This window comes from Phoenix dactylifera, chromosome 14 (genome assembly GCF_051530095.1).
Source record: "Phoenix dactylifera cultivar Ajwa chromosome 14, Ajwa_hap1_PhDact_Kaust_v1.1, whole genome shotgun sequence".
NCBI classification, from domain to species: domain Eukaryota; kingdom Viridiplantae; phylum Streptophyta; class Magnoliopsida; order Arecales; family Arecaceae; genus Phoenix; species Phoenix dactylifera.
The window spans coordinates 23,269,624-23,294,174 of NC_143203.1; the positions used below are offsets into that span (position 1 = coordinate 23,269,624).

Sequence of the window (24,551 nt, forward strand, 5' to 3'; positions counted from 1 at the left end):
ACTCCGACACCCTCGGACCTTCTTAGATCCACCCTATAACAGCGACCAAGTTGTCTTCTATAATAATGGAGTGAGCCTGCAACATTCATCACGTATTTCGAAGGCCCTCCATGCAGCCCTCAACTCGGTGCTGAGGATAAGTTTTCAAATTTTCAATCCCGTAATAACTCTTATTAGTTTAAAAAATATTTAAATCACACTGAGTCTTTATTAGAAGAAAAAGTTTTCAGTATCGTTGAACTCTTATGACTCCAAATGGGAAAAATAATCCAAATAAAAAGCTCTTCTGGAATTCGGATTTCTACAGTGATACATGCATTGAGAATTTTATGTTTAAAAGCTATCTAAGTTTTCAATGATTTATCAGTGACTTATTTGTTTTAGAAAAACTTATCTACATCAAGCATGTATTAAATTAAACAAATTTTAAATAATTTTAAAAGGAAGACGTATTAGCATCTAATTCAGGTTATTTTTTTGAAAAATTGCACTATGTTAATTTCATACATCTTGCATGATACGGGAGACATCAGGTTACATATACTGAGGTTCTCGAGATCACAGATGATGACTCACGGACGGCTGAGATTACGAAACGTACATGCGAGACACTGATAATACACAACATATTAGAGGTTCGCGCAATTACAGCTGATGATACACGGACGGCCGTGATGCTAACTTCACCTCACACAATCACGGTTGATGATACACGGACGGCCGTGATGCCAACTGGACCTCTCCGGTTTCCGGAGAGGATCCCGCCGACTCGAATCAGTGGGCTCGCGGATCAAAGGCAGATTGAGTAATTAGGTTACCGTTTCTGTCTCGCCTGCTCCGAAATCTCTCCTCTCCCACGACGCGTCGCCATCGCCATTGCCGTCGCGAGCTCTTCCTCTTCCTCCATAGCGCCGACGAAGGACGACGGAAGACGGACGGTGGAAGACGGCCGGCTGCGCCAGGTATGCGCCTTCTCTCTCTCTCTCCTCCCCCTCCCCGTCCCGCTCTGCTCGGTCTTCTCTCACCGCTGGCCGTTGGAGCCCGGAGGCTGGCCCGTTTCTCGTTAGCATATCCTTTAATCTATGGTTTTGGTTGTTTTCTCTTTCGACCCCTATATGTATTTGTCCATAAAGATCGAGATCCGGTCCAGATCTCAGAACGGGAAGTTCCTCGATCAGTGGATTATAGGGTCAGTTTCGATCTATTTCCGTTTTGATGGAAATTCCTTCGTTTTGGTTTGTCGTGTCGAGAGGGTTTGCTCTGTAAATTTCCTCATTTAATTCAGAATATTGATGATCTCTTTTTTTTTTTTGACATTGAGTCCGAAAAGGTTTCATTTCGCTGATCTGGAACTTTGGAGGTGGTTAATCTGCAACAAATATGCATAGTTGTATGATTACACGTGTATCCATAAGTTCTTGATTTTCTTTTTGTAAGGAGCTTCCGGTTTTGGCATTATCTTGTTGGGGTTTTTGAAGTGTCTTTTTTGAGGAAAATTGAAAGGGAGAAAAAGAAAGGAAATTTGTGAATTGCTGTATGAGTTGTTATGTGCAAACTCTGGTTTCAGAGAAAATTGCTGTCTTGGCTGCATTAATGTGAAGGAAAATGAAAGACACGTGAGAGATTGAACGAAAAATGGGATAATGTGTTTCCTTTTCTTTCTTTGGTTACAGAGGAATATAAGGAAGTCATAGAATTTCGTGATTGTTAGCCATGCATATCTTTTACAAGTGTATGTACAAGGAGGCAGAATTGGGGTTTGAGTGCAGGGCAATTTCTAGTGTTGCAGTGGATAAAACGGTCTGTCTTGCGTGGGTAAAGTGTCATCGGTGGTTTGGTCAAAAAGAATAAGGTGTACTTCTTGGGTTTAGTTCATTAAGAGAGATGTGATGAATGCCATGGAACGGTAGAAGGACAAATGGAGAAGTCTGATTAGTTGAAGGAGGGAACGGCGATACAATGTACTTTATTGTTTGTCTGTCATCTGTCAACTTTGTCACTTGTTACATTTTGTTGATGGTATATTTCATTATCAAGTGTGCATGTCATCCTTGTTTGCATGTGGCTTTTTGAAGTTAGATCATTGGTTGTAAGATTCAGTTGGTTGTTTATATTGATGCTTCTATCGAAGGCCACATGGTTCCATCATTTTGTTGCTTTCTGTAGTTATAATCGTTGCCTGTCATGATCCATGCAGTTTCTGTTGATGTCTTACTTGACTTGATAGCAGTCCTGCCTGCTCAAGTCCTTCAACCTTTGCATATTTTGTTCATCAGCTGCTTGGAGCTCTAAACCAAAAGTATTTGGATTAAGACTCAACTTATGACATTACTAGTGGTGCAAGTTGGTAGGATATGGTCAGCCTTGTCTGGTTTGCAACTTGAATCTAACACATTTGTGACCTAGAATAAGGACACGGTTTGGGTGTAGGACTCGTGAAATACACATTTTAGATGCACTAATTGATTTTGCCTCCTATATGGAACCCAAGCTTCGCGCAGTTACAAGTTTATGGTTTTCTGAAGAGGTGTATGGGAGAAGTTAGTTTCACGTCTTATGCTTCAGAAAACATGTGATTAATAGATTCATTCTCTCTCTCTCTCTCTCTCTCTCTCTTTCTGTTTGTATTAACACAATAACAATGTAACTTGACTCTTGTAGTAAAGGAGCTTCCTCACATAACTCACATCATTATTTTTGCGTGCATGGGTATTGGGAATATTATCAAATCTATGGGCTTCTACATGAAAATTTTTGTTTCTGCAAGAAATTCCAGCTTGTTAGCATGTACATTCTATTATGTAGATATTGTTGTAGAGTATTACCAAACCGGCCTAAGGGTTTTGGTGTGTAGACATAGCAAAGGTCATGCTACAGTTGATATTTTTGTCCATTATGATTGACAGTGTAGATAAGGAACTATTAAGACTTCCTACCTTGATGCAGCTAAGATAGTGTCAGAAGACTTATATTTTTTTTCTTTTTCATGTTGAAAAGAAATTTTAATCTACAATAGAATGGGCTGAACCTGGAGAACTGGATTACCTCAATAAATCATGCCTATGGAATGCAGACTAAGAATATTAGACTGTGTTTACTTGCTAGGCAGGCTTTAGATTATGGGCTTGCATTAGACATATATGAAGCTAAAGAGAGGTGTCAATTTGCAAACACTATGGTTTAGACTGATAAATGTAAGCTATTTCCATGTCTTATGTAACATGAGTGTATTGGTAGAACAATTGTTTTCGTTTCCAGTTTTATTTTATGTAATCATTGTCACTGCACCAGGCTTTTTGCAAATCTATTATTTAATCTCATTTTAATATCAACACAATTATCCTGCGGATGTGCAGCGTGTTTATTGATGAAATATTGACAATTTTATGTAGCTGATCTTGGGACACTTTGGATCTGCATAGTACCATGGAATCAAAACAACTTCAGTCATCATCTTCACCACCTGTTGTGGCTCCTGACAATCAAAACTATGCTTCAAATGGGCAAGATGCTTCTGCAAGACAGACACCATCGCTATTTTCTGCTTCTGGCATATCCTCATGGGCTAGAAGGCTCAAAATTCCACAGCCATCGGGCCAAGAGGATTCACAGCCTGGAAATGCGGGAAAGTCCCCATTTGCACGTTTCACTAGTGGTTTTGGATTACATTCATCTCCAAAATCTCCTCAGCAAGATGAGAGTGCTGAGGGTACCTCAACAACCACCCAACCTGGTGTCCTGGGATCGCTGACAAGAGGCTTGGTGGACTCATCTAGAAGTGCAGTAAAGGCTGTACAAGTCAAGGCTCGCCACATAGTTTCTCAGAACAAAAGAAGATATCAGGTGATTTTTCAGCAATTATAAGTTTCAATTAGTTGTCTCTGAGTTTGAAAGCAGTGACCTTTTTTCTTTCAGTTTCTTGTCTATATTGGTTGTACACCTGACACCTGGTTTACTGCTATATTTGTCCATCCTTCTCAAAAAATTATACAATTTCGGGAAATTTAGTTATTTGCTTATTATTAAATAAGGTATTGCTACTATAGCTTAAATATTTAAATAAAATGTCATGGAGAGTGCGAGCAATAGTATATGCATATATGCGTGCACTTTTTGCATAAAAACATGCTTGCTTGCAGACATACATGTATACATCAAAATGACATAATCAGTGTAGTTTATTTCATCATAAACTATTTTCAAGCCTTTTTAGGTTTTTGACCTTTCTGAACAGGTAATTGTAGCTAGTTTAATACCATGAAGTGTTTTCTAGTTTTCTGTGTTTTATAACCTTCCTCAACAAATATTTTCATTTTTGTGCATATTACATTATATATAGCATGGAAAGATTTTTGATTTCAAATGTAGGGATGCCATATACCTATAGCAATTGTGGAGGCTTAAGTATACTCTGAAGAAGCAATTTTATTGCATTAACATGCATGCTAATATTTTTACATATATATTCTTCTTGCTGTCAAATATCTTAGTGTTTTGAAAATTCTGCTTATATATTGTTAGCTCATTTTCATCATATTATTATATATGATCCTATTGGCAACTGTATCTAACCCTCCCGGCACTGTTAAATTATCCAGTTCTTGTCCATCATTTTTCTTTTCTATCTTCTCTTTCCTCGCAGCACTTGTTCATTTCTAGTTTGTAATTGCCCTGTAGTAATATGTTATCCATCCTCAGTTGAAAACTGACCCAACTTTTTTTGATATCTCCTTAGAGTTTCCCTCATATTCAGATACATCCACTTTGTTCTAAGTCTTGTAGTTCTGCGCGGTAGTCTTAAGCCATAATTTGTTGTAGGCCTCAGGTTAATTTTTCCTCTTTCCATTATTCTGCTCTTTTTCTGTAGTGTGGTTGCCATTATTTCCAAGCTATTCTTTTACACCTAAGCTTTAATGCTAGTTTCACTCACAGAGTTTGTCTTATCTCTATCATATACCCTTCAAAAAACACTTCAGTTTGTCCTAGGTTGAGGTGTCTTTGCCACTATGAATGTTAGTTTGCTGGTCTATCTGTATGCTAGTTAATTATTACAACAAATGATATATACAGTAAGATAGCTTATAAAATCTGGCTTTTACTGCTTCTATCATGGTATGCCGTTTTGGTATCGGGCCTCGTACCTGAGCTACACTATCATTGTGTCAGTACGCCCGGTACAGAGGCCTGTTTAGCCTACCAAATATTGGAATGCCCCATGTACCGTGTACTGATACCGAAGCAGTATGGTTTAGTACGTCGTGCACCGTCCGGTTTAGTATAGTATGGTGTACCATGGCTGCTATCATTTCTGAAAATGTACTACTATCATAATAAGAATTTTAATAATATTCTGGCTTTTTGCACCTTTTGGTTAGCGAATTTCTATTTCTTCTGTTGATGCCAGGAAGGCGGATTTGATTTAGATATGACATATATTACGGAGAACATTATTGCTATGGGTTTCCCTGCAGGCGATATGAGCTCAGGTTTTTTTGGATATGTTGAGGTAATTTTGAAAAAAATGCTTTATTACAAATGTTAAACTACATACTTTCTAGAATGCCTTCCCAATGGGAGACAATATTTGCTATGATGCAGGGATTCTACCGCAATCATATGGAAGAAGTAATCAAGTTTTTTGAAACACATCATAAGGTATTGGCTTTGCCTTTTTATTTATTTTGAATTAATAAATGAAAGCCATATATTTTATGTTATCTTCTCATGTAATATATTGCTATTATAACTCAGCTAAAATTTTTTTATTGAGATGATCAAACTTGGAGAATTTAAAGAGTGAAATTCTCAAGTCTTGAGCAATAGGGTTAGACCATTAGAGACATTCTCTTATCATTTGGAGTTCACTTTGTTGGTAGTGAATTTTTTATTGAAATTAGACTGAGGCCGACCTTGCTTGAGCCGTGGCTCAGTAGTTGAACATATCAAGCTCCGGCTTCATGCATGTGCTAACACCATGTGTAGCACTCTCATATTGGAACCAAAGTAGTGTTGCACTACTCCCTCTTTCGTGCTAACATAGTTTGTTTTACCTCCATGCATTGTAAGAACTTTCAGAAGAGTGCTTATCAAATTATCTTGCGTTATTATCATATATGAACAAACTACAGAGCATGCTAACAAGTTCTTATTCAAATGTGATTTGAGACTACCTCTTGGTTTATACCAACTTTTATGCATGTATGGTGGGTGTTGGACCGCTGATTTGAATTGTAGTTATAAAAACTGGATTGGACTGGCCAGTCTGATCAGCAAATGGTGAACCGGAGCCCTGACCAGTTCAGTTTCTTAATATGACCGGATCTGCATCTGAACCAGTGGAAACCAGGTTGAACTGTTGGTTTTAAAAAAGACCACAGTCCATAAGGGGTTAACTGTGTTTAAAAAGTTGCATCTAAAATACGTTTAAAACAAGTTTTGAACCTTTAGCCATTCACAACCTTTCAAGCCACTTAACCACTGAAAGATGGTTTGGAACTTGTTTGGTGTGTTACTTAAAATATATACATTAGATTTATTTCAAGCACATTATTATATTTCAGTTAAACATTTTATGTAAAATATAAATTCTTTTGCTCTTTAATACAAAACCAAAAAAATACACTTCATTTTATTCTTTTGGATATTTTCAAAACCTTATGATTTAAAATAATTAAAAATATGAATAAGTTCTATAATTCTTTCTCATAAAAATTAATTCTGTCTCTTTGATACAAAATTAAGAAAATAAATGTATCTTTATAATTTATTTAAAAAATATGATTCTTGATTATTTTCTATCTATACGGCAATTAGAATGTAATGTAAATCTACATCTATGCCTATTAAAGGATAGTATTTCAAATAGATAATTTATCACTAACTATGCATATTTTTCTAATATTATATCTAAGTTTTTAAATTATTTTATATTTTTAAATATGTTTTAATTATGCTCTGGTGCGATCATTTGATCCGGTGGTTGGATTGTTGACTTGGTGACCCAAAACCTTGACTAGTATCGGTATGGTACGGGTACTGGTATGAACTAGTATGAACTGTATCGTATCGATTATTGGCACATGGTACATCATCTTAGTTTTGCTATGTTGGCACCAAAATTCTGAAGCCTGGATCGGAGATCAATTTGGCCAAGGGGCTGGGTCACCTGGTCATTGGTCTAATCTTCAGATCAATTGGTCTGAGTCCAGGTTTATATTAGAATATATCAAATTTTCTTAAATATAGAAAAATAGATATATTGTAAGAAATATGCATATATTGATAAATTTTTACTTTAAATACTATTTAAATCACACGGATCTATATTTTAAATTAGTCTTTTGTTGCAGCATAAATAAACAATAATCATGAATCATCTAATTCTTACAGAAATGCAAAAATGTTATATATAATGTTGGAGAACATATAGAACTTATTGTTAATGTTTATTTATTTTAAATAGTATGGTTTTGAAAATATCCAAAGGAATAAAATGAAGTGTACATTTTTTTCCTTGTCACCAAAGGGAAAAGAATCAACTTTTTTTGTGATGTAAAGAATTGACTATTGAAATATTATAACCGAATATAACTCTATATTAAGTGATGTTGATGTACAAGTGTAATTAATCATAGTGATGTTGATGTACAAGTGTAATTAATCATCATATATGTCTTAGCGCTTGAGAGGTTTGTAACCATATAAGAAGGTTAGTGATTGGAATCTTCTCTTAAACATTATTTCATTACAATTTTATATTTGGGTGCTGAAAACTTGGTTTTCTACCTGCCTGCATTGCCGGATTTCTAAAAATTTCAGTGGGTTAGATGGAAGTCTGGTTGAATTATACAACCAGACTGAAAAGGGGCTAGTTCACCAGTTTTTGGTCCGACTGACCAGTCCATTCTGGGTTTAATAACAAAGTTTGGCATCAACAGATATACCCATGTGTCAATATTGTACAATATTGTAATAGTAAGTTTCCAAAACCAATACTTTAAACCTTGGTTGGGGGTGTGCACATTGTTATAGGGTTGCATCCATGGAATGCCGTACCGGCCCGTACCGGCCGGTACGGGCCGGTACGTACCGGTCCGGTCCTAGACCGGTACCGGAACGGATAAAAAATCGGTATTTCCCGTACCGGCCGGTTCGGAGCCCGTACCGGCCGGTTCGGAGCCCGTACCGGCCGGTTCGGAGCCCGTACCGGCCGGTTCGGAGCCTCGTACCGGTGCGAACCGGCCGGTTCGCACCGGTACGATTTTTTTTTTTTTTTTAGAACCACAGCGCCGCGCGCTGTGGTTTTTGAAACCACCGGTACCGGCCGGTACGGACCGGACCGGACCGGTACCGTACCGGTCCGGCCGGCCACCGGTACGCCGACCGGTACCGGTACGGCGGACCTTGGTTGCATCTCTTTTTTCTCTTTTCTATTATCAAGTACTTTTAATCATTTTATTTCTGACCTTTGGGCAGCTCTTGTAGGAGAACAACAATTTCTCAAAATATGCTTATTCCAGCTCTTTTATTTTGCCTTTTTTTTACCTTTTGACTATTCTTGCCATCTTGACATTGCAGTCTGATCCACTAGTGAAAAATAAGTATAGTGGGTTATACTGAAGTGAACAAACATTTCCGGGGCAAAGAAATTTGGCATGGTGTTGTAAGTGATGCCAACATGTGAAAGGATTATGCCACCTTGGCAAATTCTCTATCTTTATACAAGCTTATAGTATATTACTGCAGACCTTGATCCAGAATTTAATTGGCATTACCATGCAGTAACTTTGTTTTTGGTCTCTCCTAACATTCTGTAAAGCAGATAAACAGTTCATTATGTAATTAAAGTTATTCATTTAAATAAAACATGGTGATATACCACTTGAACAATGTACAAGTCAGTGACATATTAAGCATCCACGATCTTCTTGCTTGAATAAGGTGAAACACTTTTTTGAGATTTGACTAGACATTTTTACAATCAATTCTGTATATCTACTATTCAATAAAGAAAATTGAGATGTATTCCCTTCTGTAAGAATCAACACTAGATATCATTATTCAGCAATGTTTCAACACAATCATTTGAAATTTATTCTATTAGACATTATCATAAATTATATTGATATACCACTTAAATAATATAAATCCTAGAGCATATAGAGCATCCATGGCCTTCTTGGTTAGATGGAAAACACTATGTTTGAGGTTTGACTGAATTTTACTTTTGATTCATAAAAGCTAATGCTGGTATTATACAGCAATGTTTGAGCAAGGTCCTTTGAAAAAATTTCCATCAGATACCATCTTGTGTACTTGAACTCTATTGGCATAGATTGTTGGCCAAACTTGCTTTCCAAAGATATATTCTTATTGTATCGATTATATTTGTCCTAGTTTTTGTTATGAAGGTTTGTGGTTTCCCTCTGATGTATACATAGATGTATGACATAACTCTCTATGATATTTGATTCTTGTCAAAGCCAATATGTTTTGCTGCAAGGGCACATGAAAATTGGATTCAGACACAACCATGTTTCTGTCTTGGCGGTAGGAAAAGCAAGTAGATATGAGAACACATAGGCAATAAAGTTTACGAACTTATGTTGATCAATTTTGCAAATATTGTCGATCAGAAAACATTTGAAAATATCTTTTGTCAAGGTGTTCTAGTATTACATGTTCCTCATCCAGACATCAAGTGAATATTTTAATATTCACATCCTTTACCAAGCTCTGAAAACAATAAAAGCACACTTCAATTTCATTATGGGTTTCTATTAGAAAAACCAATTCTCCATCGACCTCTTTAAAATATAACCAAGTCTAAGACTTGGATCTAGGTCTGACAAGTGGATGCATATTCAACACAAATACTTCTAGATGGATGGTAGCATCCAGGTTACGCAGCCAATGTGATGGATTTGATAGCATTGGGCTCTAATGGGTTATAGGTTAGGTTTTTGTCTTTTTGTACTTTTGAATATATCAATGTGCAAATAATTAGGAAGGTTTCTTGAATACTCGGTTTAGAACGCCCGAAAGAAAGGAGTTTGAGATTTGTTTGAGAAATAGTAGTGGTTAGGAAAGCCCGTATTCTTACATATGAGTCTTAATTTGGTTAGATTTGTCTTGAAGGGCTCCTTATTAGAAAATAGGTTAAATTTGAAAACATTAGATTCATCATAATTCATATTCTTTTGTTTTAAGATAATTTATTCCTTCTTATTCTAATGCAACATCTGAAATGGGTAGGATGCTATGTTTTGAGAATTCTTGTCCTGAAAATTCTTGTGTTGAGTTGTTTAATATTCAGAGTTAATGTTACAATTATGCACCATCTTGTGGGTTTGAAATATGCTTGTTAAATAACCCTTTCTTGAATGAAAAGTTCAGAGTTGATATTCTAATTCAGATGAATAAATTGCGACTTCTTTCTAACTGGACTATAAAATACTTTGTGCACAATTATCTATAACTTAATTGTTTTTCACAGGGAAAATACAAAGTGTACAATCTCTGTTCAGAGAGGCTATATGATGCATCACTATTTGAGGGAAAGGTATGATTAAAATGTCTTAAAAAGTTGTATTTGTTTTATAATATCCTAATGGACTTTTGGGCTCTGTTTGGTTCTTTGGTTCCTGAAAACTTGTATAAATCTGAAAAAAGTCCACCTTTTTAGCTTTATTCAGGTTTATTCTGCCAAACCTTTTTTTGTGCATTTGAAGAAAGCCCCAACAAATGATGGGTAGTTTGGGGATATCAGAAAAATCAAAATAGGATCTTTTTGGTGCTAATTCTTCTTCATTAAAACTATTCGGGAGATACTGGCCGAATTTTATCTGAATAATGAGACATAAGTACCTTTTGAATAAAGTTATCTAGATATTTGGGTTAAACATTCTCAGGAGCCAAAAAAGGCCTTGATGTGTATATGAATTTTGCCAAGTCATTGTTAAAGAACTATCACTACTTACCAACATGGTAATATGTTCTGTACAAGGGGTAAATTACTTTATGCTAATGCCATGCTGTTCTCGTGCTAGGCATGCACTTAGGGCTATTAAACAAACAAGTTGTCCTTGAGCAGTTGAGTTGATATTTGGCTCAAGCTCAGCTCGTTCGATAAGTAAATGAGCCAAACACAAGCCGGGAGTAAGCTCCAAAAGAGTTGAAGACAAGCTAGATGGATGAGTTGAAGACAAGCTAGACCCACTCGATCACCAATCATTAACACAGTTATGTGTTCCGCGAGGGTTAAAGTGTCACGTGCTAGCGTTGCGCTTTGCTAGTGGCATGCATGCACTTCGGCTATTCAACAAATGGGTTATTCCTGAGTAGGTCATGTTTTGGCATGAAATTTAGCTTGAATTTAGCTCGTTCAATAAGTTATTGAACTAAAAATGAGCCATGATTCTGAGCTCAAAATATGAACAAGTAGAAGACAAGCTAGGTCCAACTCGATCATGATAGCCTAGATCTTGTATAGCTCGATGTCACTTGAAATAGTAATTATTTAATGAATGATGAATAATTTATGACACTTAAGTTAACTATAAATCTGTAACTAATTATCTTATATTTATTTCTTAAATATTAATAATCATTTATAGAAAAAGGTATATTAACCTTTATATTTTAATCTAAAGTCTAGCACATTTTATGCTTGCTAATAATCCTTTTGGACTTTAGACTGAGAGCTAAGGGCTTAAACAAGAAGAGGTATAAATTGAATGGCTGCTGTAGCCTCTCTCTATGCTACCACAATGCTGCAACCCCTCTCTATCCTCTCCTCTCCCTCATCTTTTGCTAATCCAAATGTCTTCTGGTCATTAAGTCCTGCATGCCTTGAGCATGTCTATTGATGCTCGATCTCTATGCTTCAAGCCTTCAGCCCTTCCCCTGCCCTCTCCTCCTTCCTTCTCTACTATTCTAAATGCTAAATCCAAATGTCTTCTGATTACTGAATCCACCATGCCTTGATCATGTCCCTTGATCCTTATTCTTCAACCCTTATCCTACTCTCTCCTCTTTCCTTCTCTTCTAATACTAAATGCTAGACCATTAATTCCCAAATTCTACGTGTGTGACGGACCCGAGCTAGACATGTAGGACCTAGATGTTTTAGGTCATTTGTCTTCTTTACACATTTACATGTACTAGCACACACGGGAACATTGGTGCACATGTATTGGCACGGAATATGGCACATAGTCATGTCATGTGCCAGTAAGACACTGGCACAAAAAACATGTTGTCTTAAACTGACCAGCGTATTGTCTGTGCCCCCCCCCCCCCCCCCCCCCCCCCCCCGCCCCAACCAATTCTCTCTACCTATTTCGTTTCCCTATGCTCTCCTGTCAACATGCTCCCTTTGCTGCTATTGATCACAGCCATTATCTTCTCCCCTTCTAGCCATCCTGCCTTGCCACCTTCTCTGTATCCCCTCAGCCCATTTCTGCTATATCCCTGTCTTCCTAGTCTGCCCCCTCTATCTACTTTACCATCATAACCCCCTTCCATAGCGCTCCCTGCACTCCTGCTTCTGCTGTTTCCTTGTACCGTGTCAGTCTTCTTTATGTCCTTTGTGCTCTTCTTCACCTCCATTCACTATGCACCCACCTTTATCTTTCATTACTGCCACAACCCCCACCTCTGCCTCATGCAACCATTGTTCTTTCCCTTAGCTGGTCTTCTTCTATCTTCCACTATCCTTGTGATGCATGGATCAACTAGGAAAATAATTGGAAATGGTTGTACCCTTATCCAGACATAGTTGGGATGGAAAGAGAGTAAAAAAATTCAAAGTAGAGTTTTCCATATGAAAAATGAAACTAATAATTAACTTAAGGCTGGCATTTTAGATCCCTTTTGTTTCCACCTAAATGTGGAGATAACCATTTCATTAAAAAAAAATTATCTTGCATTCCACATTTGCAAGCTTTATGCTCCGCTGGTTCCACTCTTTATTTTCATCTAGTGACTTCTTTCTTTATTCGCTGTTATTTTTAATCTATTGTTCATTGCTTTTAGGCTTCATGTGATTGCTAGGAAAGTGAAAGGAAAGAAAGTTTGTTAGGGCAGAATTTTCTTTCCATTTTTTGATACTAAAAAGGAAATTCAAGGAGAGATGATCAATATATGGCCAAAATATTCTTTATCAAGCCTAAAAATTTCTTCTTTGCTATTTTGAGAGAAAATGACTGGTAGGCAAGTGGCTTATGCCAACTTGATTATATCGTAACCATTTTATTAACAACTTGCTCTCCAATTTTGTTACTTCAACAAAAATTTAGAAAATAGTCAATATTCTTTTATTTTTGTTTCTTTCTCTTTTTTTTTTTATTTATTTCGCTGATTTAGCTTTCTTTTCTTTCATTTTCTCTGCAACCAAACATAGCTTTAGTGTTCTTAGCTAAAAATATCTTTTGCTTATCGCCCTTTTCATTGTTCAACAGTTCTATTCATATTTTCTAAGGCTGAGATTGCATTGATGTAAGGGCACATATTCACCGTAACTAATATGAAAAACCTTTTTTAGACACAGATAGCTGGGATAGTTTTTTTGGGCTACTGTTTATTGCCTTGTTTATTATATGAAGTATGTTGAATAAGTTTGTTGTACTCCTGTGCAACTCAGGTGGCTTGTTTCCCATTTGATGATCATAATTGCCCTCCATTCCAACTTATTACATCATTTTGTCAAAGTGCCTACTCGTGGTTGAAGGAAGACATTGAAAATGTGGTGGTAGTTCATTGCAAAGCTGGTATGGCGAGGACAGGTTTAATGATTTCTAGTCTTCTTTTATACTTGAAGGTGAGTTCAACTGTTACTTCATTAATATCAGAGTGGTGTATAACCTATTAGATCTAGTGCTTGCGATTTTCTGTATGTCTGAATTTAACGTTATCTGATGCAGTTCTTTCCGACTGCTGAAGAGTCCATTGAGTACTATAACCAGAAAAGATGTATAGATGGGAAGGGGCTAGTTCTCCCAAGTCAGATTGTTAGTCTACTCCTTGCTTTAATAAATATACATTCATTATCTTGTCTTCAACACTCTTGACTCTACCTTTTGATGTTTGTAGAGGTACGTGAAATATTTTGAACGTATCTTAACATACTTCAATGGTGAAAATCAGCCAGGCCGGAGGTGATTCAATGCTTTACCAGTCCTTGGTTGCTTCTCATAATTCCTTCATAATATTGTGCAGGTCAACACTTATGGTGCTAAAAGATTGTTATAGTAACATGACTTTTTCCCCTTTTCTTTCCAGGTGCATGCTCAGGGGTTTTCGTCTTCATAGATGCCCCTACTGGATTAGGCCTTCTATTACTATCTCCAATCATAATGGTACTGGCAACTTTCATCATCCCATCTTTTAGAACAAAAGTTTCATGTTCATGTTAGGGCATTTGAGACTAAGAAAGTTCCTATGATCTCATTTTGATGAAATCAAGGCCCTGCATTTGCTGTTGTTTCTATAGTTTGCTTTTTTTGTTGCTGAATTCTTGGTTAGTAGCGTTAGAAAAGAGAATTAAAAATCTGGACAAACATTGCATGCACATAGGTTAAAATATGCACATTGCTGCAATTTGGAATTTTACCTCTCAATCCAGGGAGAAGATTTAGGTTGAAGCATGGTATGCCATACCGGCCCGAACCGGATGGTACGGAGCATACCGAAAAAAACTATATCGTACTATACCAATACTATGCTAGTGTGGCACCAGTACGAGGTCTGGTACCGAAATAGTGAACCTTGGGTTGAAGTTTTGGGAATTTATCATTTCACCATTCAGCAGGCAGCTGATATGAACCTATAGCTACAAGCATAGTGCTGGCTAATATTAGCTTTCAAATTTTACCAGCATGAAGAAAAAATCCATGAGCGTAGCTCAAGTGGATGCAACCAGCTTTTGACCTTCTCAAATAGGTGAGAGATTTAATAGGTGTTGAATGATAAGTAAATGTTTGACAGACTTTTGATGAGTTTTGGGGCCTCTGAGATGCTTGAAGCTGTGAAGTCTTTTAAGGGTTTTCTTAATTGTTGGATATATGCGGAAGGCACCATATTTTTCAGAATTTCGTGTTTGCATATCTATATGTTAGACATGGACTAAAATATGTGATATGGCTCGTACTTGCTATCTGCTTAGTGAACTTCTATGGTGTTATTCCCTAAACTAAATATGATTTATGCAGGAAGAACAAGGACTTGCATTAGTATGATGTTTCTGCTGGAAAGTCCTTGGGTAGGATGTTGATGCAATAATGACACATAAAATACATTTTGGCTGCTCGGCTTTTGCTACATATTTGGATGAATATATATAGCATTACATCATGACCATAAGATGTTGATGACTGAGGTAGTGGAAGAGAAAAGGTGAAAGTATAGCGCGCCAATAAATATGACTGATGAACTTTGGAGTGAAAAGTGAAAGAAGCTGGATGAAGTACAATGCAGGATCAAATATTATCTTGTTTTAAGAAAGTTCATAGCGGTGAAATTTCAGGACAAAAGGCCAAAAGCCTGGTCATTTACCTCGACAGAGCGTCCAAATTTTGCTATCCTACAAGATTAGAACAGGCTGAAGGGAATCAATATGTTCTTGGTGTGGCTTGATTACCAAGTGCTAGTGAAGCACCTGGATAGAATAAGATGGCAATTTTACATGGTTGTGAGAAAAAATGAGGAAAAATATATAGGAAGTAGTTCATAGATGAAAGCGTATGACTTACAGAATAAGATCAAGTTGTACTGAACATATGGAGATGCAGCATCATGTGCCACAAAGATTGGGAGAAATGCTAGTATGGAGATGGTTTTGGATTTTATGGGGGATGGGGTAAAGAAGTTTTAGGACTATGCAAATCTAGAACTTGTGAGGAAGTGTTTGATACAGCCAGTGTTAATGACCTTCACTACATATTGATGGTGAAGAAGGTTTTATAAGCTAACAGTTTGATGGATTTTAATGCTTGTTGTCTGCTGTTACATATGGATGCAGCATAGCCGTGCTTTTGACTTTCTTTACCTGTCATTTAGATGCATCGCTTCAATATCAGAGACAAGCATGGGTTTTGCGACAGGCTTTCCTTGTGCTCTCTTGAAGCTGATAGAAAGCTGACCCAGATACTGTACAGGAGGATGCTAATTTGAGTGGAGAAACTGCGGCTCATGATTCTGATACAAGCCAATATGTTAATACATTACAAATGAACTTTTGCAGCCAACCCGTTAAAGCAGATAAAGAAAATTCGACTACTATTGCTTTGTTATATACCTGAGGTTTTGTTTGAATTATTTGCTTGAATTAAGGCCTGAATCAACACATAAGTTATACAACTGGCAATGCCAACCCAGGTTATGAACTCCAAAGCAACCTACTTAGTCTTAATCCACTTACAATATACAAATAATTAATTGCTATGGGGCTTGTTCTTGCTCAAATTGATCGGTTGAATGCACAATCTTATTAATTAAAAAGCATTAATTGTGATTGTCAAATACAAGCAAATATATGCAGCTTGTGTACACATTGATGCCAAATCTTATGAATAATTTTTTTTTCCATAGTTTATTGGGTAGTGAACGTATGGCCATGTATAATATAATAACTATAATGTTAGCTGACAGGCTTTGGCACCTGTAGAGCATATGTTTTGTCACAATTTGCAACTAGCAATACACCCCCCCTTCTCCTTTAAAATTATGATTTATTTGATGTTTTTCCCTTGGATTAAACTTTTAGTAACTTATATCTGTAACTTGTCCTTTATTCTCCTGGTATTCTAGTTACAGCCAACTAGTGCATGATATTTTAGTTCTTACAATGAGGCCTTCTGTCATGTAATGGTCCTGCTTTGTTCTTTAAGCAGTGCAGTGTTAAAACACATATCTACCATTCTGTTATTTGTATATTTTTATTTCTCTTAGAATTTGGTATGGAATATGATACATACTCTTTCATGGCTCAGGTATCCTCTTCTCAACAAAGAAGCATCCAAGGACTAAGGACTTAATGGTGGATTTTGAACCATCATTTCTTTCTTTCTTTTTATTTTTGCCATTCTAAGTGTTTATGTTTAGTTTTTATGTCATCCATTTTTTATCCTTTTATTTTTGCTTTGGGTTTTACTTGCCTGAATGAATGTGGATCCAAAATTATTGCGACTTTGCTTTGGGCTTTACTTGCTTGAATGAATGTGGATCCAAGATCATCGTGACTTAACTTGGACTAAGACCTGTAATCTTGGTCTATGCTTGGGCATAAACCCAAAACGAATACAGTTCCCTGCTTGAGTTAGGTCTAGCTTGTTGGACATAAGCGAACCTAAATATTCCCTTGCATTGCTGAGTTACTTTTATAACTTTCATAGATCTACAAAGCTTACTATTTAGGCTTGCTTTCGACTATTCGTACTATGAACTTGTTGATGTTAATGTAAAATGTAGAATTTGGATGTTTGTAGAATATTTAGCTTAACATTGTTGGATATCACCAATACTTGTTAAATGCCATGCTTATCCAAAAATTTATTTTAGTAACAAATTAGGAGAACTTCTATGCATTTTCACGGATCCCTAATTTAAGTCGCATTGATGAAGCATAAACAAATTCATAATTTCCCACAACAAAGCTCATGCCTACAAACAGAATTGCCCCTGAAAAGGTTTGGAATTTTGATTTGGTTTCAATTTCTACCTAGCCTAACATGTGTCGGTTTGTTAGTTTTGGTGGTTCTAGTTGTTTTGGCTCAGAGATAGGCAGTTTTGGTTAAAATCATAATACATAAATAGAGGCAGTTTTGATTAAAATCATAATACATAAACATGTCAATTTAAAAGTAGGGCAACAATTAGAAAAAATAAAAAAAAGAAAATATATGAGTAAATTAATTTAGGCATCATTGTAAATTGAATTATATTGTTTGAGACCTTTGGATATATTGTTTCAATGGTTATGCTATGAGATTATTTTCTAAAATATAATAAAATTTTACATTTCAAGTGTAACATATCATCTTGTTGTTTGCTGACAATCTAGCGTTTGACAATTTAGATGCCAACAAGCTTTGAATTTGATTATAACCAAACTTATGCCAAAAAAATCTAAATTAATTTGCAATACAATGTTTTAATGCTTTGACATCTTGTCAAAAATCAAAGTATCTAAGTTTAATCTACATAATGTACTTTCTTATATTCTGACATAAGTAGCTCACATGTACAATGAATTAGCTCCATAGGTTAGTTTGAGCTAGGATTTGAAACCAGCCTCGGTTTCATATTTCCTTTGACTGAAAGCACATTGTTTTGGTTTTGGTTTCAGAGTTTCTGGGGACATGATAAAGTTTAACCCGTTGTCCCATATTTGCATCTGATGGCGAGGCATAAATTATAGAAGATAATTTTAGATAAATGGAAGTAGGGAAAGACGGTGATTTTGATGGCCACTACCTTTGTACCTTTGCACTCACGAAATAGTGAACTCGATACATTTTGTTCTTGTAACTTGATATTTTTCAATTGTAGTCTTCTAATATCTATCAATTGAGTAAACTTGATGCATAAGTGAAAACATTTTTCTTGAAATTTGTCAGCATCAAAGACAATGCGACTTCGTGACTTTTTAAAAGATGGAACCAATTTCTTGAAAAAGTTAAAAGATAGATCTAAAAAAATCATAGAGCCAAACCTCTCACACTGCGAACATCGAAATGTTATAGCTTTTTCGGCAAAGTTTTGATGGTATTCAGCATTGATGACCACTGGATGAACACCAATGTCAAATAAAATTGAAATTTTATGCCAAGAGAAATCTCTTGAAAAGCTGTCATCACTTAATCTTCAAAGCTATTTCCATCATTGATCCAAATAAAACAAGTTATAACCATCTATTTAACAACATTAAGTGTTGATCTACATTCCTAATTCTATTTGAATGCTTCATGACTTTGTTGATACTTTTTTTTGGTAATAGAACATTTATAGAAGATTCATTTGGTCGATCTCTTCGGAAAAAAATCTATGATATATTATATCAATATTAACGGCTTACAGAGTTTAGCTAAGACCTACGACTTACTAGTAGCCCATTTGAGTGTTGATCATTCTTGCTAGAGATTTTTTTTGTATGGCTGGCCAAGTGGTCACTGGTACAAACACATGGGGAAGATAATTCAAGTGTTCCCAGGGTATAACTAATGTAATCTTGCCTTGGCACCAAAATACATGATGGAGCATATATGTCAATCATTCACATCATTCATCCAATCTAAATATGCCTACATGCTTGTATATAGTGAATAAGTGAATAATAACTATGAATCTCTTTTAACAATCCATGTTCAGGTAGCTAGAAAATTATGTTTAAGTGTTAATATATGATTTGGTTAAAAGAATTAAGTGTCAATAACTAAAATATTCAATATTTTGTCATTATTTTGAAAAATAAAAACTTCTTCAACTTAAAAATGTTTTTTAAAGAATATACATGTTCATGATAATTAAATTCTTTACGTTAGGCTTTATATGAAGCTTGAACAAAGGGATGTTGGAGCCCCAGTTTTTTTACCGTTGTTCCTTTTTATTTCCAATTCAGTCAAAAATTTCAAGAAAATATTGATTTTTATTTGAATAACAAAATTATTAGAGTTTGTCTGATCTTAGGTCGTGCATACAAGATGTATGGACTATGCATATTTAATTTGGTTAATTACCAAAAAGGACTTGGGAAATGTTACTTCTTAAGGTTCGATATGTGTCGGATGGATATGTTCCAAATATGAGCTTCAGTTTGTTTCTAACTTTCATTTTCTTAATCCTAACCTAGATCTAGCCTCTCTTGCTTTCTACCTCTTCTTTTAACATCAAAAATAGTCCTTACAAGAAACTGAACTTGCTGGAGAAATCCTAGGCTTCACCAACTACCAGCTTGTCTCAGCTGGAACAAAATATATTTCTCTGGATGGATGACTAGACCCAGTAATCGTACATATCGTCTGGATTTTGAGATTATGTTCCAGATGCCTAGTTAAAAGCCAAAATTTTTAGCTGAAACTTCAGACTGTGCAATTAAGCTTTTAAAAGTAATGTGTGAACCTCCTTGTTCTTGGAATTCCTTTTTTCAAACATTTTGATAAGAATGAGGAAGCTGTGCTTGAACGGTTGAATCTACACATTCCATGTCATTCCTTTTAAGAACTTGTTTTTTTTAAATTTAAAATATAAACTCCGATTCAGGTATCACATTGGATAAAGTATACAAATGCCCATATCTAAATATTCCAGGTGAAATAACTTTTCAAAATCATGTGTTGCAGTTTGTCTTCTAGAAAACATCTACTAGGGCGCTAGCTGATAAACTTACATTGAACCTAGAAAAGATAAATGCACTCCATGTTTTTGACCTGTATTTGCAGTTTATTTTGTTACAATGAACATATGCTTTATATCTTATTGAAAATTATTTTTTATTTAGCCTGAAGATTTCTGGTTCAGCGCACCAAAGAAGGGAATCATGGTATTTGCTTTACCAGGGGAGCCTGGTCTGACAGAGTTGGCTGGTGATTTTAAAATTCATTTTCATGATCGTCAAGGAGATTTTTACTGGTGAGGGCGTTGTTCTGATTTTCTCATTAATTAGATACGAAAGTTCACTTGGAATGAGTTTGTCTTGATAGCTAGCTGCTTGTAATTTGTTTTTTGTGTTTTTAATTAATCTCTATTCTATATGTATTTATCAATGCGGAAGATTTTTGAACAAGCATCTCAAATATTACCATGTCTACATATAGGAGGATTATATATATATTTTGATGAGAGCAAGTCAGTTTATGGAGAATTAGACTCCTAGCTTTAACCTCACTGAGATGATAAGAAAGGTGGACATACAAACTTGGGGGGAGACATGGGGAGAGAAAATACTAAGCAAAGAGATGAGTCAATACTAAACAGTTATCCATAGCCTCAATATTGCATAATAGGTAGCCTTGCATATGAAGTGTTTGACTTCATTGGCACTAACACAGTAACAGTGCATCAGGAAAACAGTTGGTTAAACAATGATTGATACACAGTGCACAGTAATATTGCATAATAGGTAGCCTTTTTGTATTGTAACTCTTAACTGGGATTGATATGAGCTTATCCTGTTCCTTTCTGCAGTTGGTTAAATACAACAATGATTGAAAACAGGAAGATTTTGAGCACTTCTGATCTTGACGGCTTTGACAAGGTAAAGTATCACTTGCATGGAAATTGCAATCAAGCATTCTAAATCTGCATTTGGAAAAAATTTCCTTTTTTTATCGGCTTTCCTCTTGATGTTTGCAAACTTGACTGGTTTTTCTTTTCATATTATATCAAATACACAGACATATATAGTATTAGGCTAGGATGCTTTCGAGAGTATCGGGCTCTAAATGCTTCATGGTCAAAAATCTCAAAATGAAAATCTGCACTATTGATCATGATCTATGATATATAAAATACTTGGAAATTAAAATTTTAAATTATGGAGGTCTCTTGCTATGCATCAAGAATGGCAGCAATATTGCTAGTGATCAAACATATGCATGAACTATATAATTTGTAATTTCAATGATCTTGATCTACACATTTTAAAATATATAAAGATCAAATTTTAGCTAATTTGAATGCTTCTAAATTATAGAACAAACTGAAACATGATATCATACTGTTGAAATGATCAATATTATTTTCCTTTGATGTGTGGGTAAAAGATATAAAATGTGAGATTTTTGGTATTTAACCAATTTAAATATTTGTAGGTTATGATCAAATGTGCTAACTTTCATTTTGGGAGGTCCTTTATTGTTTTTGACTAGGAAGTATTTAGAGTCAAAAACTCCTAAAAGCATCCCAAACTCTCTCTATATAGGGAGTGATGGACTATCCTTCTCTCGAGAGGAAAGTATTTACTCTTCTTGATTCTGAAAATCAGTAATGGAGCATCCAAATTGAAGATCACACTATTAATCATGATCTATACCAATGCAATTGCATAGAAATAAAAGATCAGGTGTTTTGGTGGGGCAAAAATGAATAGTTGAAGTGATCATGTTTGCGATGATCTAAGCATTAAAATCCATTGAATTTTAATCTATATATATTTTTTAACATGTGTAGGTCATGATTGAATAGTAGATTTTTAATTTAAGTGCTTTTTCGTGTATTTTAGCATACTAGTACAATAGAATTCATCTATTTTTGTGTCCACATGATGCATAGATTAGACACCGCCAAAACACGTGAATTTTGATTTCTAGAGATTTTTTGTAGCATTGATCATGATTAATAGGGGGTTATTGCTTTATATAATAGTAAAAGGCTTGGTTTGATAGGCACAATGATACTGGTTCGAGTCCTCGGGTAACCACTTTATGCAAAAAGAATGCCAAAGATTAGGTTTGTTCCTAGTTTGTCCCTCCTAGGACCCTAGATTGCTGGGACCCTAACTGGGTAATATGGTCGGAGATCGTGGTCGATGGTGTGTAGCTTTGATTTGAATGTCCTATTATTGATTTTGGAATCAAAAGCGAATACCATCTCTTCTCTAGAAGAGCATAGTCTATTTTATATATGTGTTTTTTTAGTATGTAAAGTTTAGAAGTAGTAGGTCACAATCAACGACTTGGATAATTGGGGCTGCATCTGGTCAAGACTAACGAGATCTGACCTGAAATACAGTTGACTGGACTCTAGTCTGCCTCTCTCTCTCTCTCTCTCTGTGTGTAATATATATATATATATATATATATAATGTATCCTAACTCAGGTTGTGCAGAAAACCAATATTAATATGGTAGAGAAAATACTGTTACAACTACAGCTTCTTTCATGTTTCTTCCTCTTATATTTCATTGTTTCTGACTGCATTTCCTATCTTCTCTTCCTCGATATTCACAAACTCAACTTTATCATGCAGAGAAAATTGCCATCTCCAGGGTTCCAGGTTGAGGTTGTACTTGTAGGTCACGATGGGTCACATCCTCCAAGGCCCACCAGTGCAACTGTCAAGAAGGAATCTGATGGAAGCTCTTCTGCTAGCACTGCTGCACACGAAAATAACACACCACATCCTAAACCTAGTAAGGACCGAGGTAGCCAAGATAAGGATGACGTCTTCTCTGATAGTGAATCAGAAGAGACCAGCTCTTCTAAGAGCAGGCGTGACAAGGTGGCTCGCAATGTAGGAGGGTCTGCCAGTACTGCTAATGGACCTGAAATGAAGGCTTCGCAAGAGGCAGGAACCTTGACACAAGCTGTCGAGCAACTTTCCCTGAAAAGTGAAGGCCAGGCTGCAAAGGCTTCTGATGCTAATGAAGTGAGAAGGGACGGGAACAGTAAGAGTGCAGCAGTATCACGCCCCCCTGATTTGGAATCAAATAGCATGAGTGAATTCAAGGCAATCGCTGCAGATGCTTCTGTCTTTTCATTTGGTGATGAAGAAGACTATGAAAGTGAGTGACCCTGCTGAGATTCATCACACTTTGTACGTAGATGCCCGTGAAGGATTTATATAAAGGTGCAACAAAGAGATGTGTAACGCGTCTGATCTGGGAAGGGCAAGTTGAAATTTTATTTATTCTTGTATTTCATTGCAATTTGTAGCTTTGTACATTTTATCATTATGGTTTTCATGGTTTGGATGAATATATGATTGGATTCAGACCATTTTCTGATGACAATTATTATGGACTGACCACTTTCAATAAAATAAGAGCATGGGGTAAGCACATTTTCATGCAAAATACCAGACAAGAGCAGCTCCCAAGTGGTTTGAGAACCTTGTGCCAAAGCAGCTTCCCACTGTTCCCTCTGAGAAATGGGTACTATAAGTAAAGGACACAAAAAAAATTACAGAAACAGCTTCTTTCCCATGACAATGACCTAATTACAAGAGGAAGGAGAGGACTTTACCCAGATGGACCTAAAATGCCAAGCTTGGGTATCATAGGACATGTTATTGTACCACTCGAACACCAAACTAAGGTATCATAGACCATGTTATTTTACTACTCGAGCTTTACAAAAACAATAAGACATCCTAACTAAGCCATCCCATTGTTTATATGCTTGATTCCATGGAAAAAAGAATTTGAATGTTGTTGAAGCACCCATATGTTAATTTCAGTACAACAGGTGGATGGTGGTCCACCATAAGAGGTGGTGGTTGGCGGTGGACTTCGTGAAGAGAAGTGATGCAGGATGACCAAGGTCAGCCTAAGATATGTTAATTTGAAACCAAGTTCAAATTACTCTTGAATGGTTAAGATATGTTAATCTGAAACCAAGTTCAAATTGCTCAGGAATGGTTCATTACAAAATCTAGCAGAAACCTAAGTAAGAAAGTCAAGCAGGGCAGATAACCTGCTCCTAATTCAAAATTGATCAGTAGTGTAGATATGGGTCTAAAACTTCGATCTAATAAATTGTTATGTTGGATTTAGATGTTGAAATCAGATCTCAAGTTTTATTAGCTCTGGATCAGTGGATCTATAGAAATCCAAAAC

At 35.9% G+C, this 24,551-nt stretch overlaps 1 protein-coding gene across 2 annotated transcripts; it reads left to right on the forward strand.

Moving 5' to 3' along the window:
- Window positions 1–734: 734 nt before the first annotated feature.
- LOC103705030 (phosphatidylinositol 3,4,5-trisphosphate 3-phosphatase and protein-tyrosine-phosphatase PTEN2A-like) lies at window positions 735–23,799 on the forward strand. Of its 2 annotated transcripts, none has more exons than XM_008788608.5 (13): window positions 735–962; window positions 3,393–3,843; window positions 5,405–5,506; window positions 5,599–5,655; window positions 10,496–10,561; window positions 13,643–13,819; window positions 13,923–14,009; window positions 14,092–14,156; window positions 14,281–14,357; window positions 16,989–17,035; window positions 20,495–20,625; window positions 21,181–21,250; window positions 22,964–23,799. In XM_008788608.5, the coding sequence occupies exons 2-13, from the start codon at window positions 3,427–3,429 to the stop codon at window positions 23,504–23,506; spliced, it is 1,839 nt and encodes a 612-aa protein (XP_008786830.3). In that variant the 5' UTR covers window positions 735–962; window positions 3,393–3,426; the 3' UTR covers window positions 23,507–23,799. The 2 variants fall into 2 exon arrangements, with proteins under 2 accessions (XP_008786830.3, XP_008786831.3); XM_008788609.6 differs by having other exon boundaries at window positions 780–962; window positions 3,423–3,843.
- Window positions 23,800–24,551: the final 752 nt, after the last annotated feature.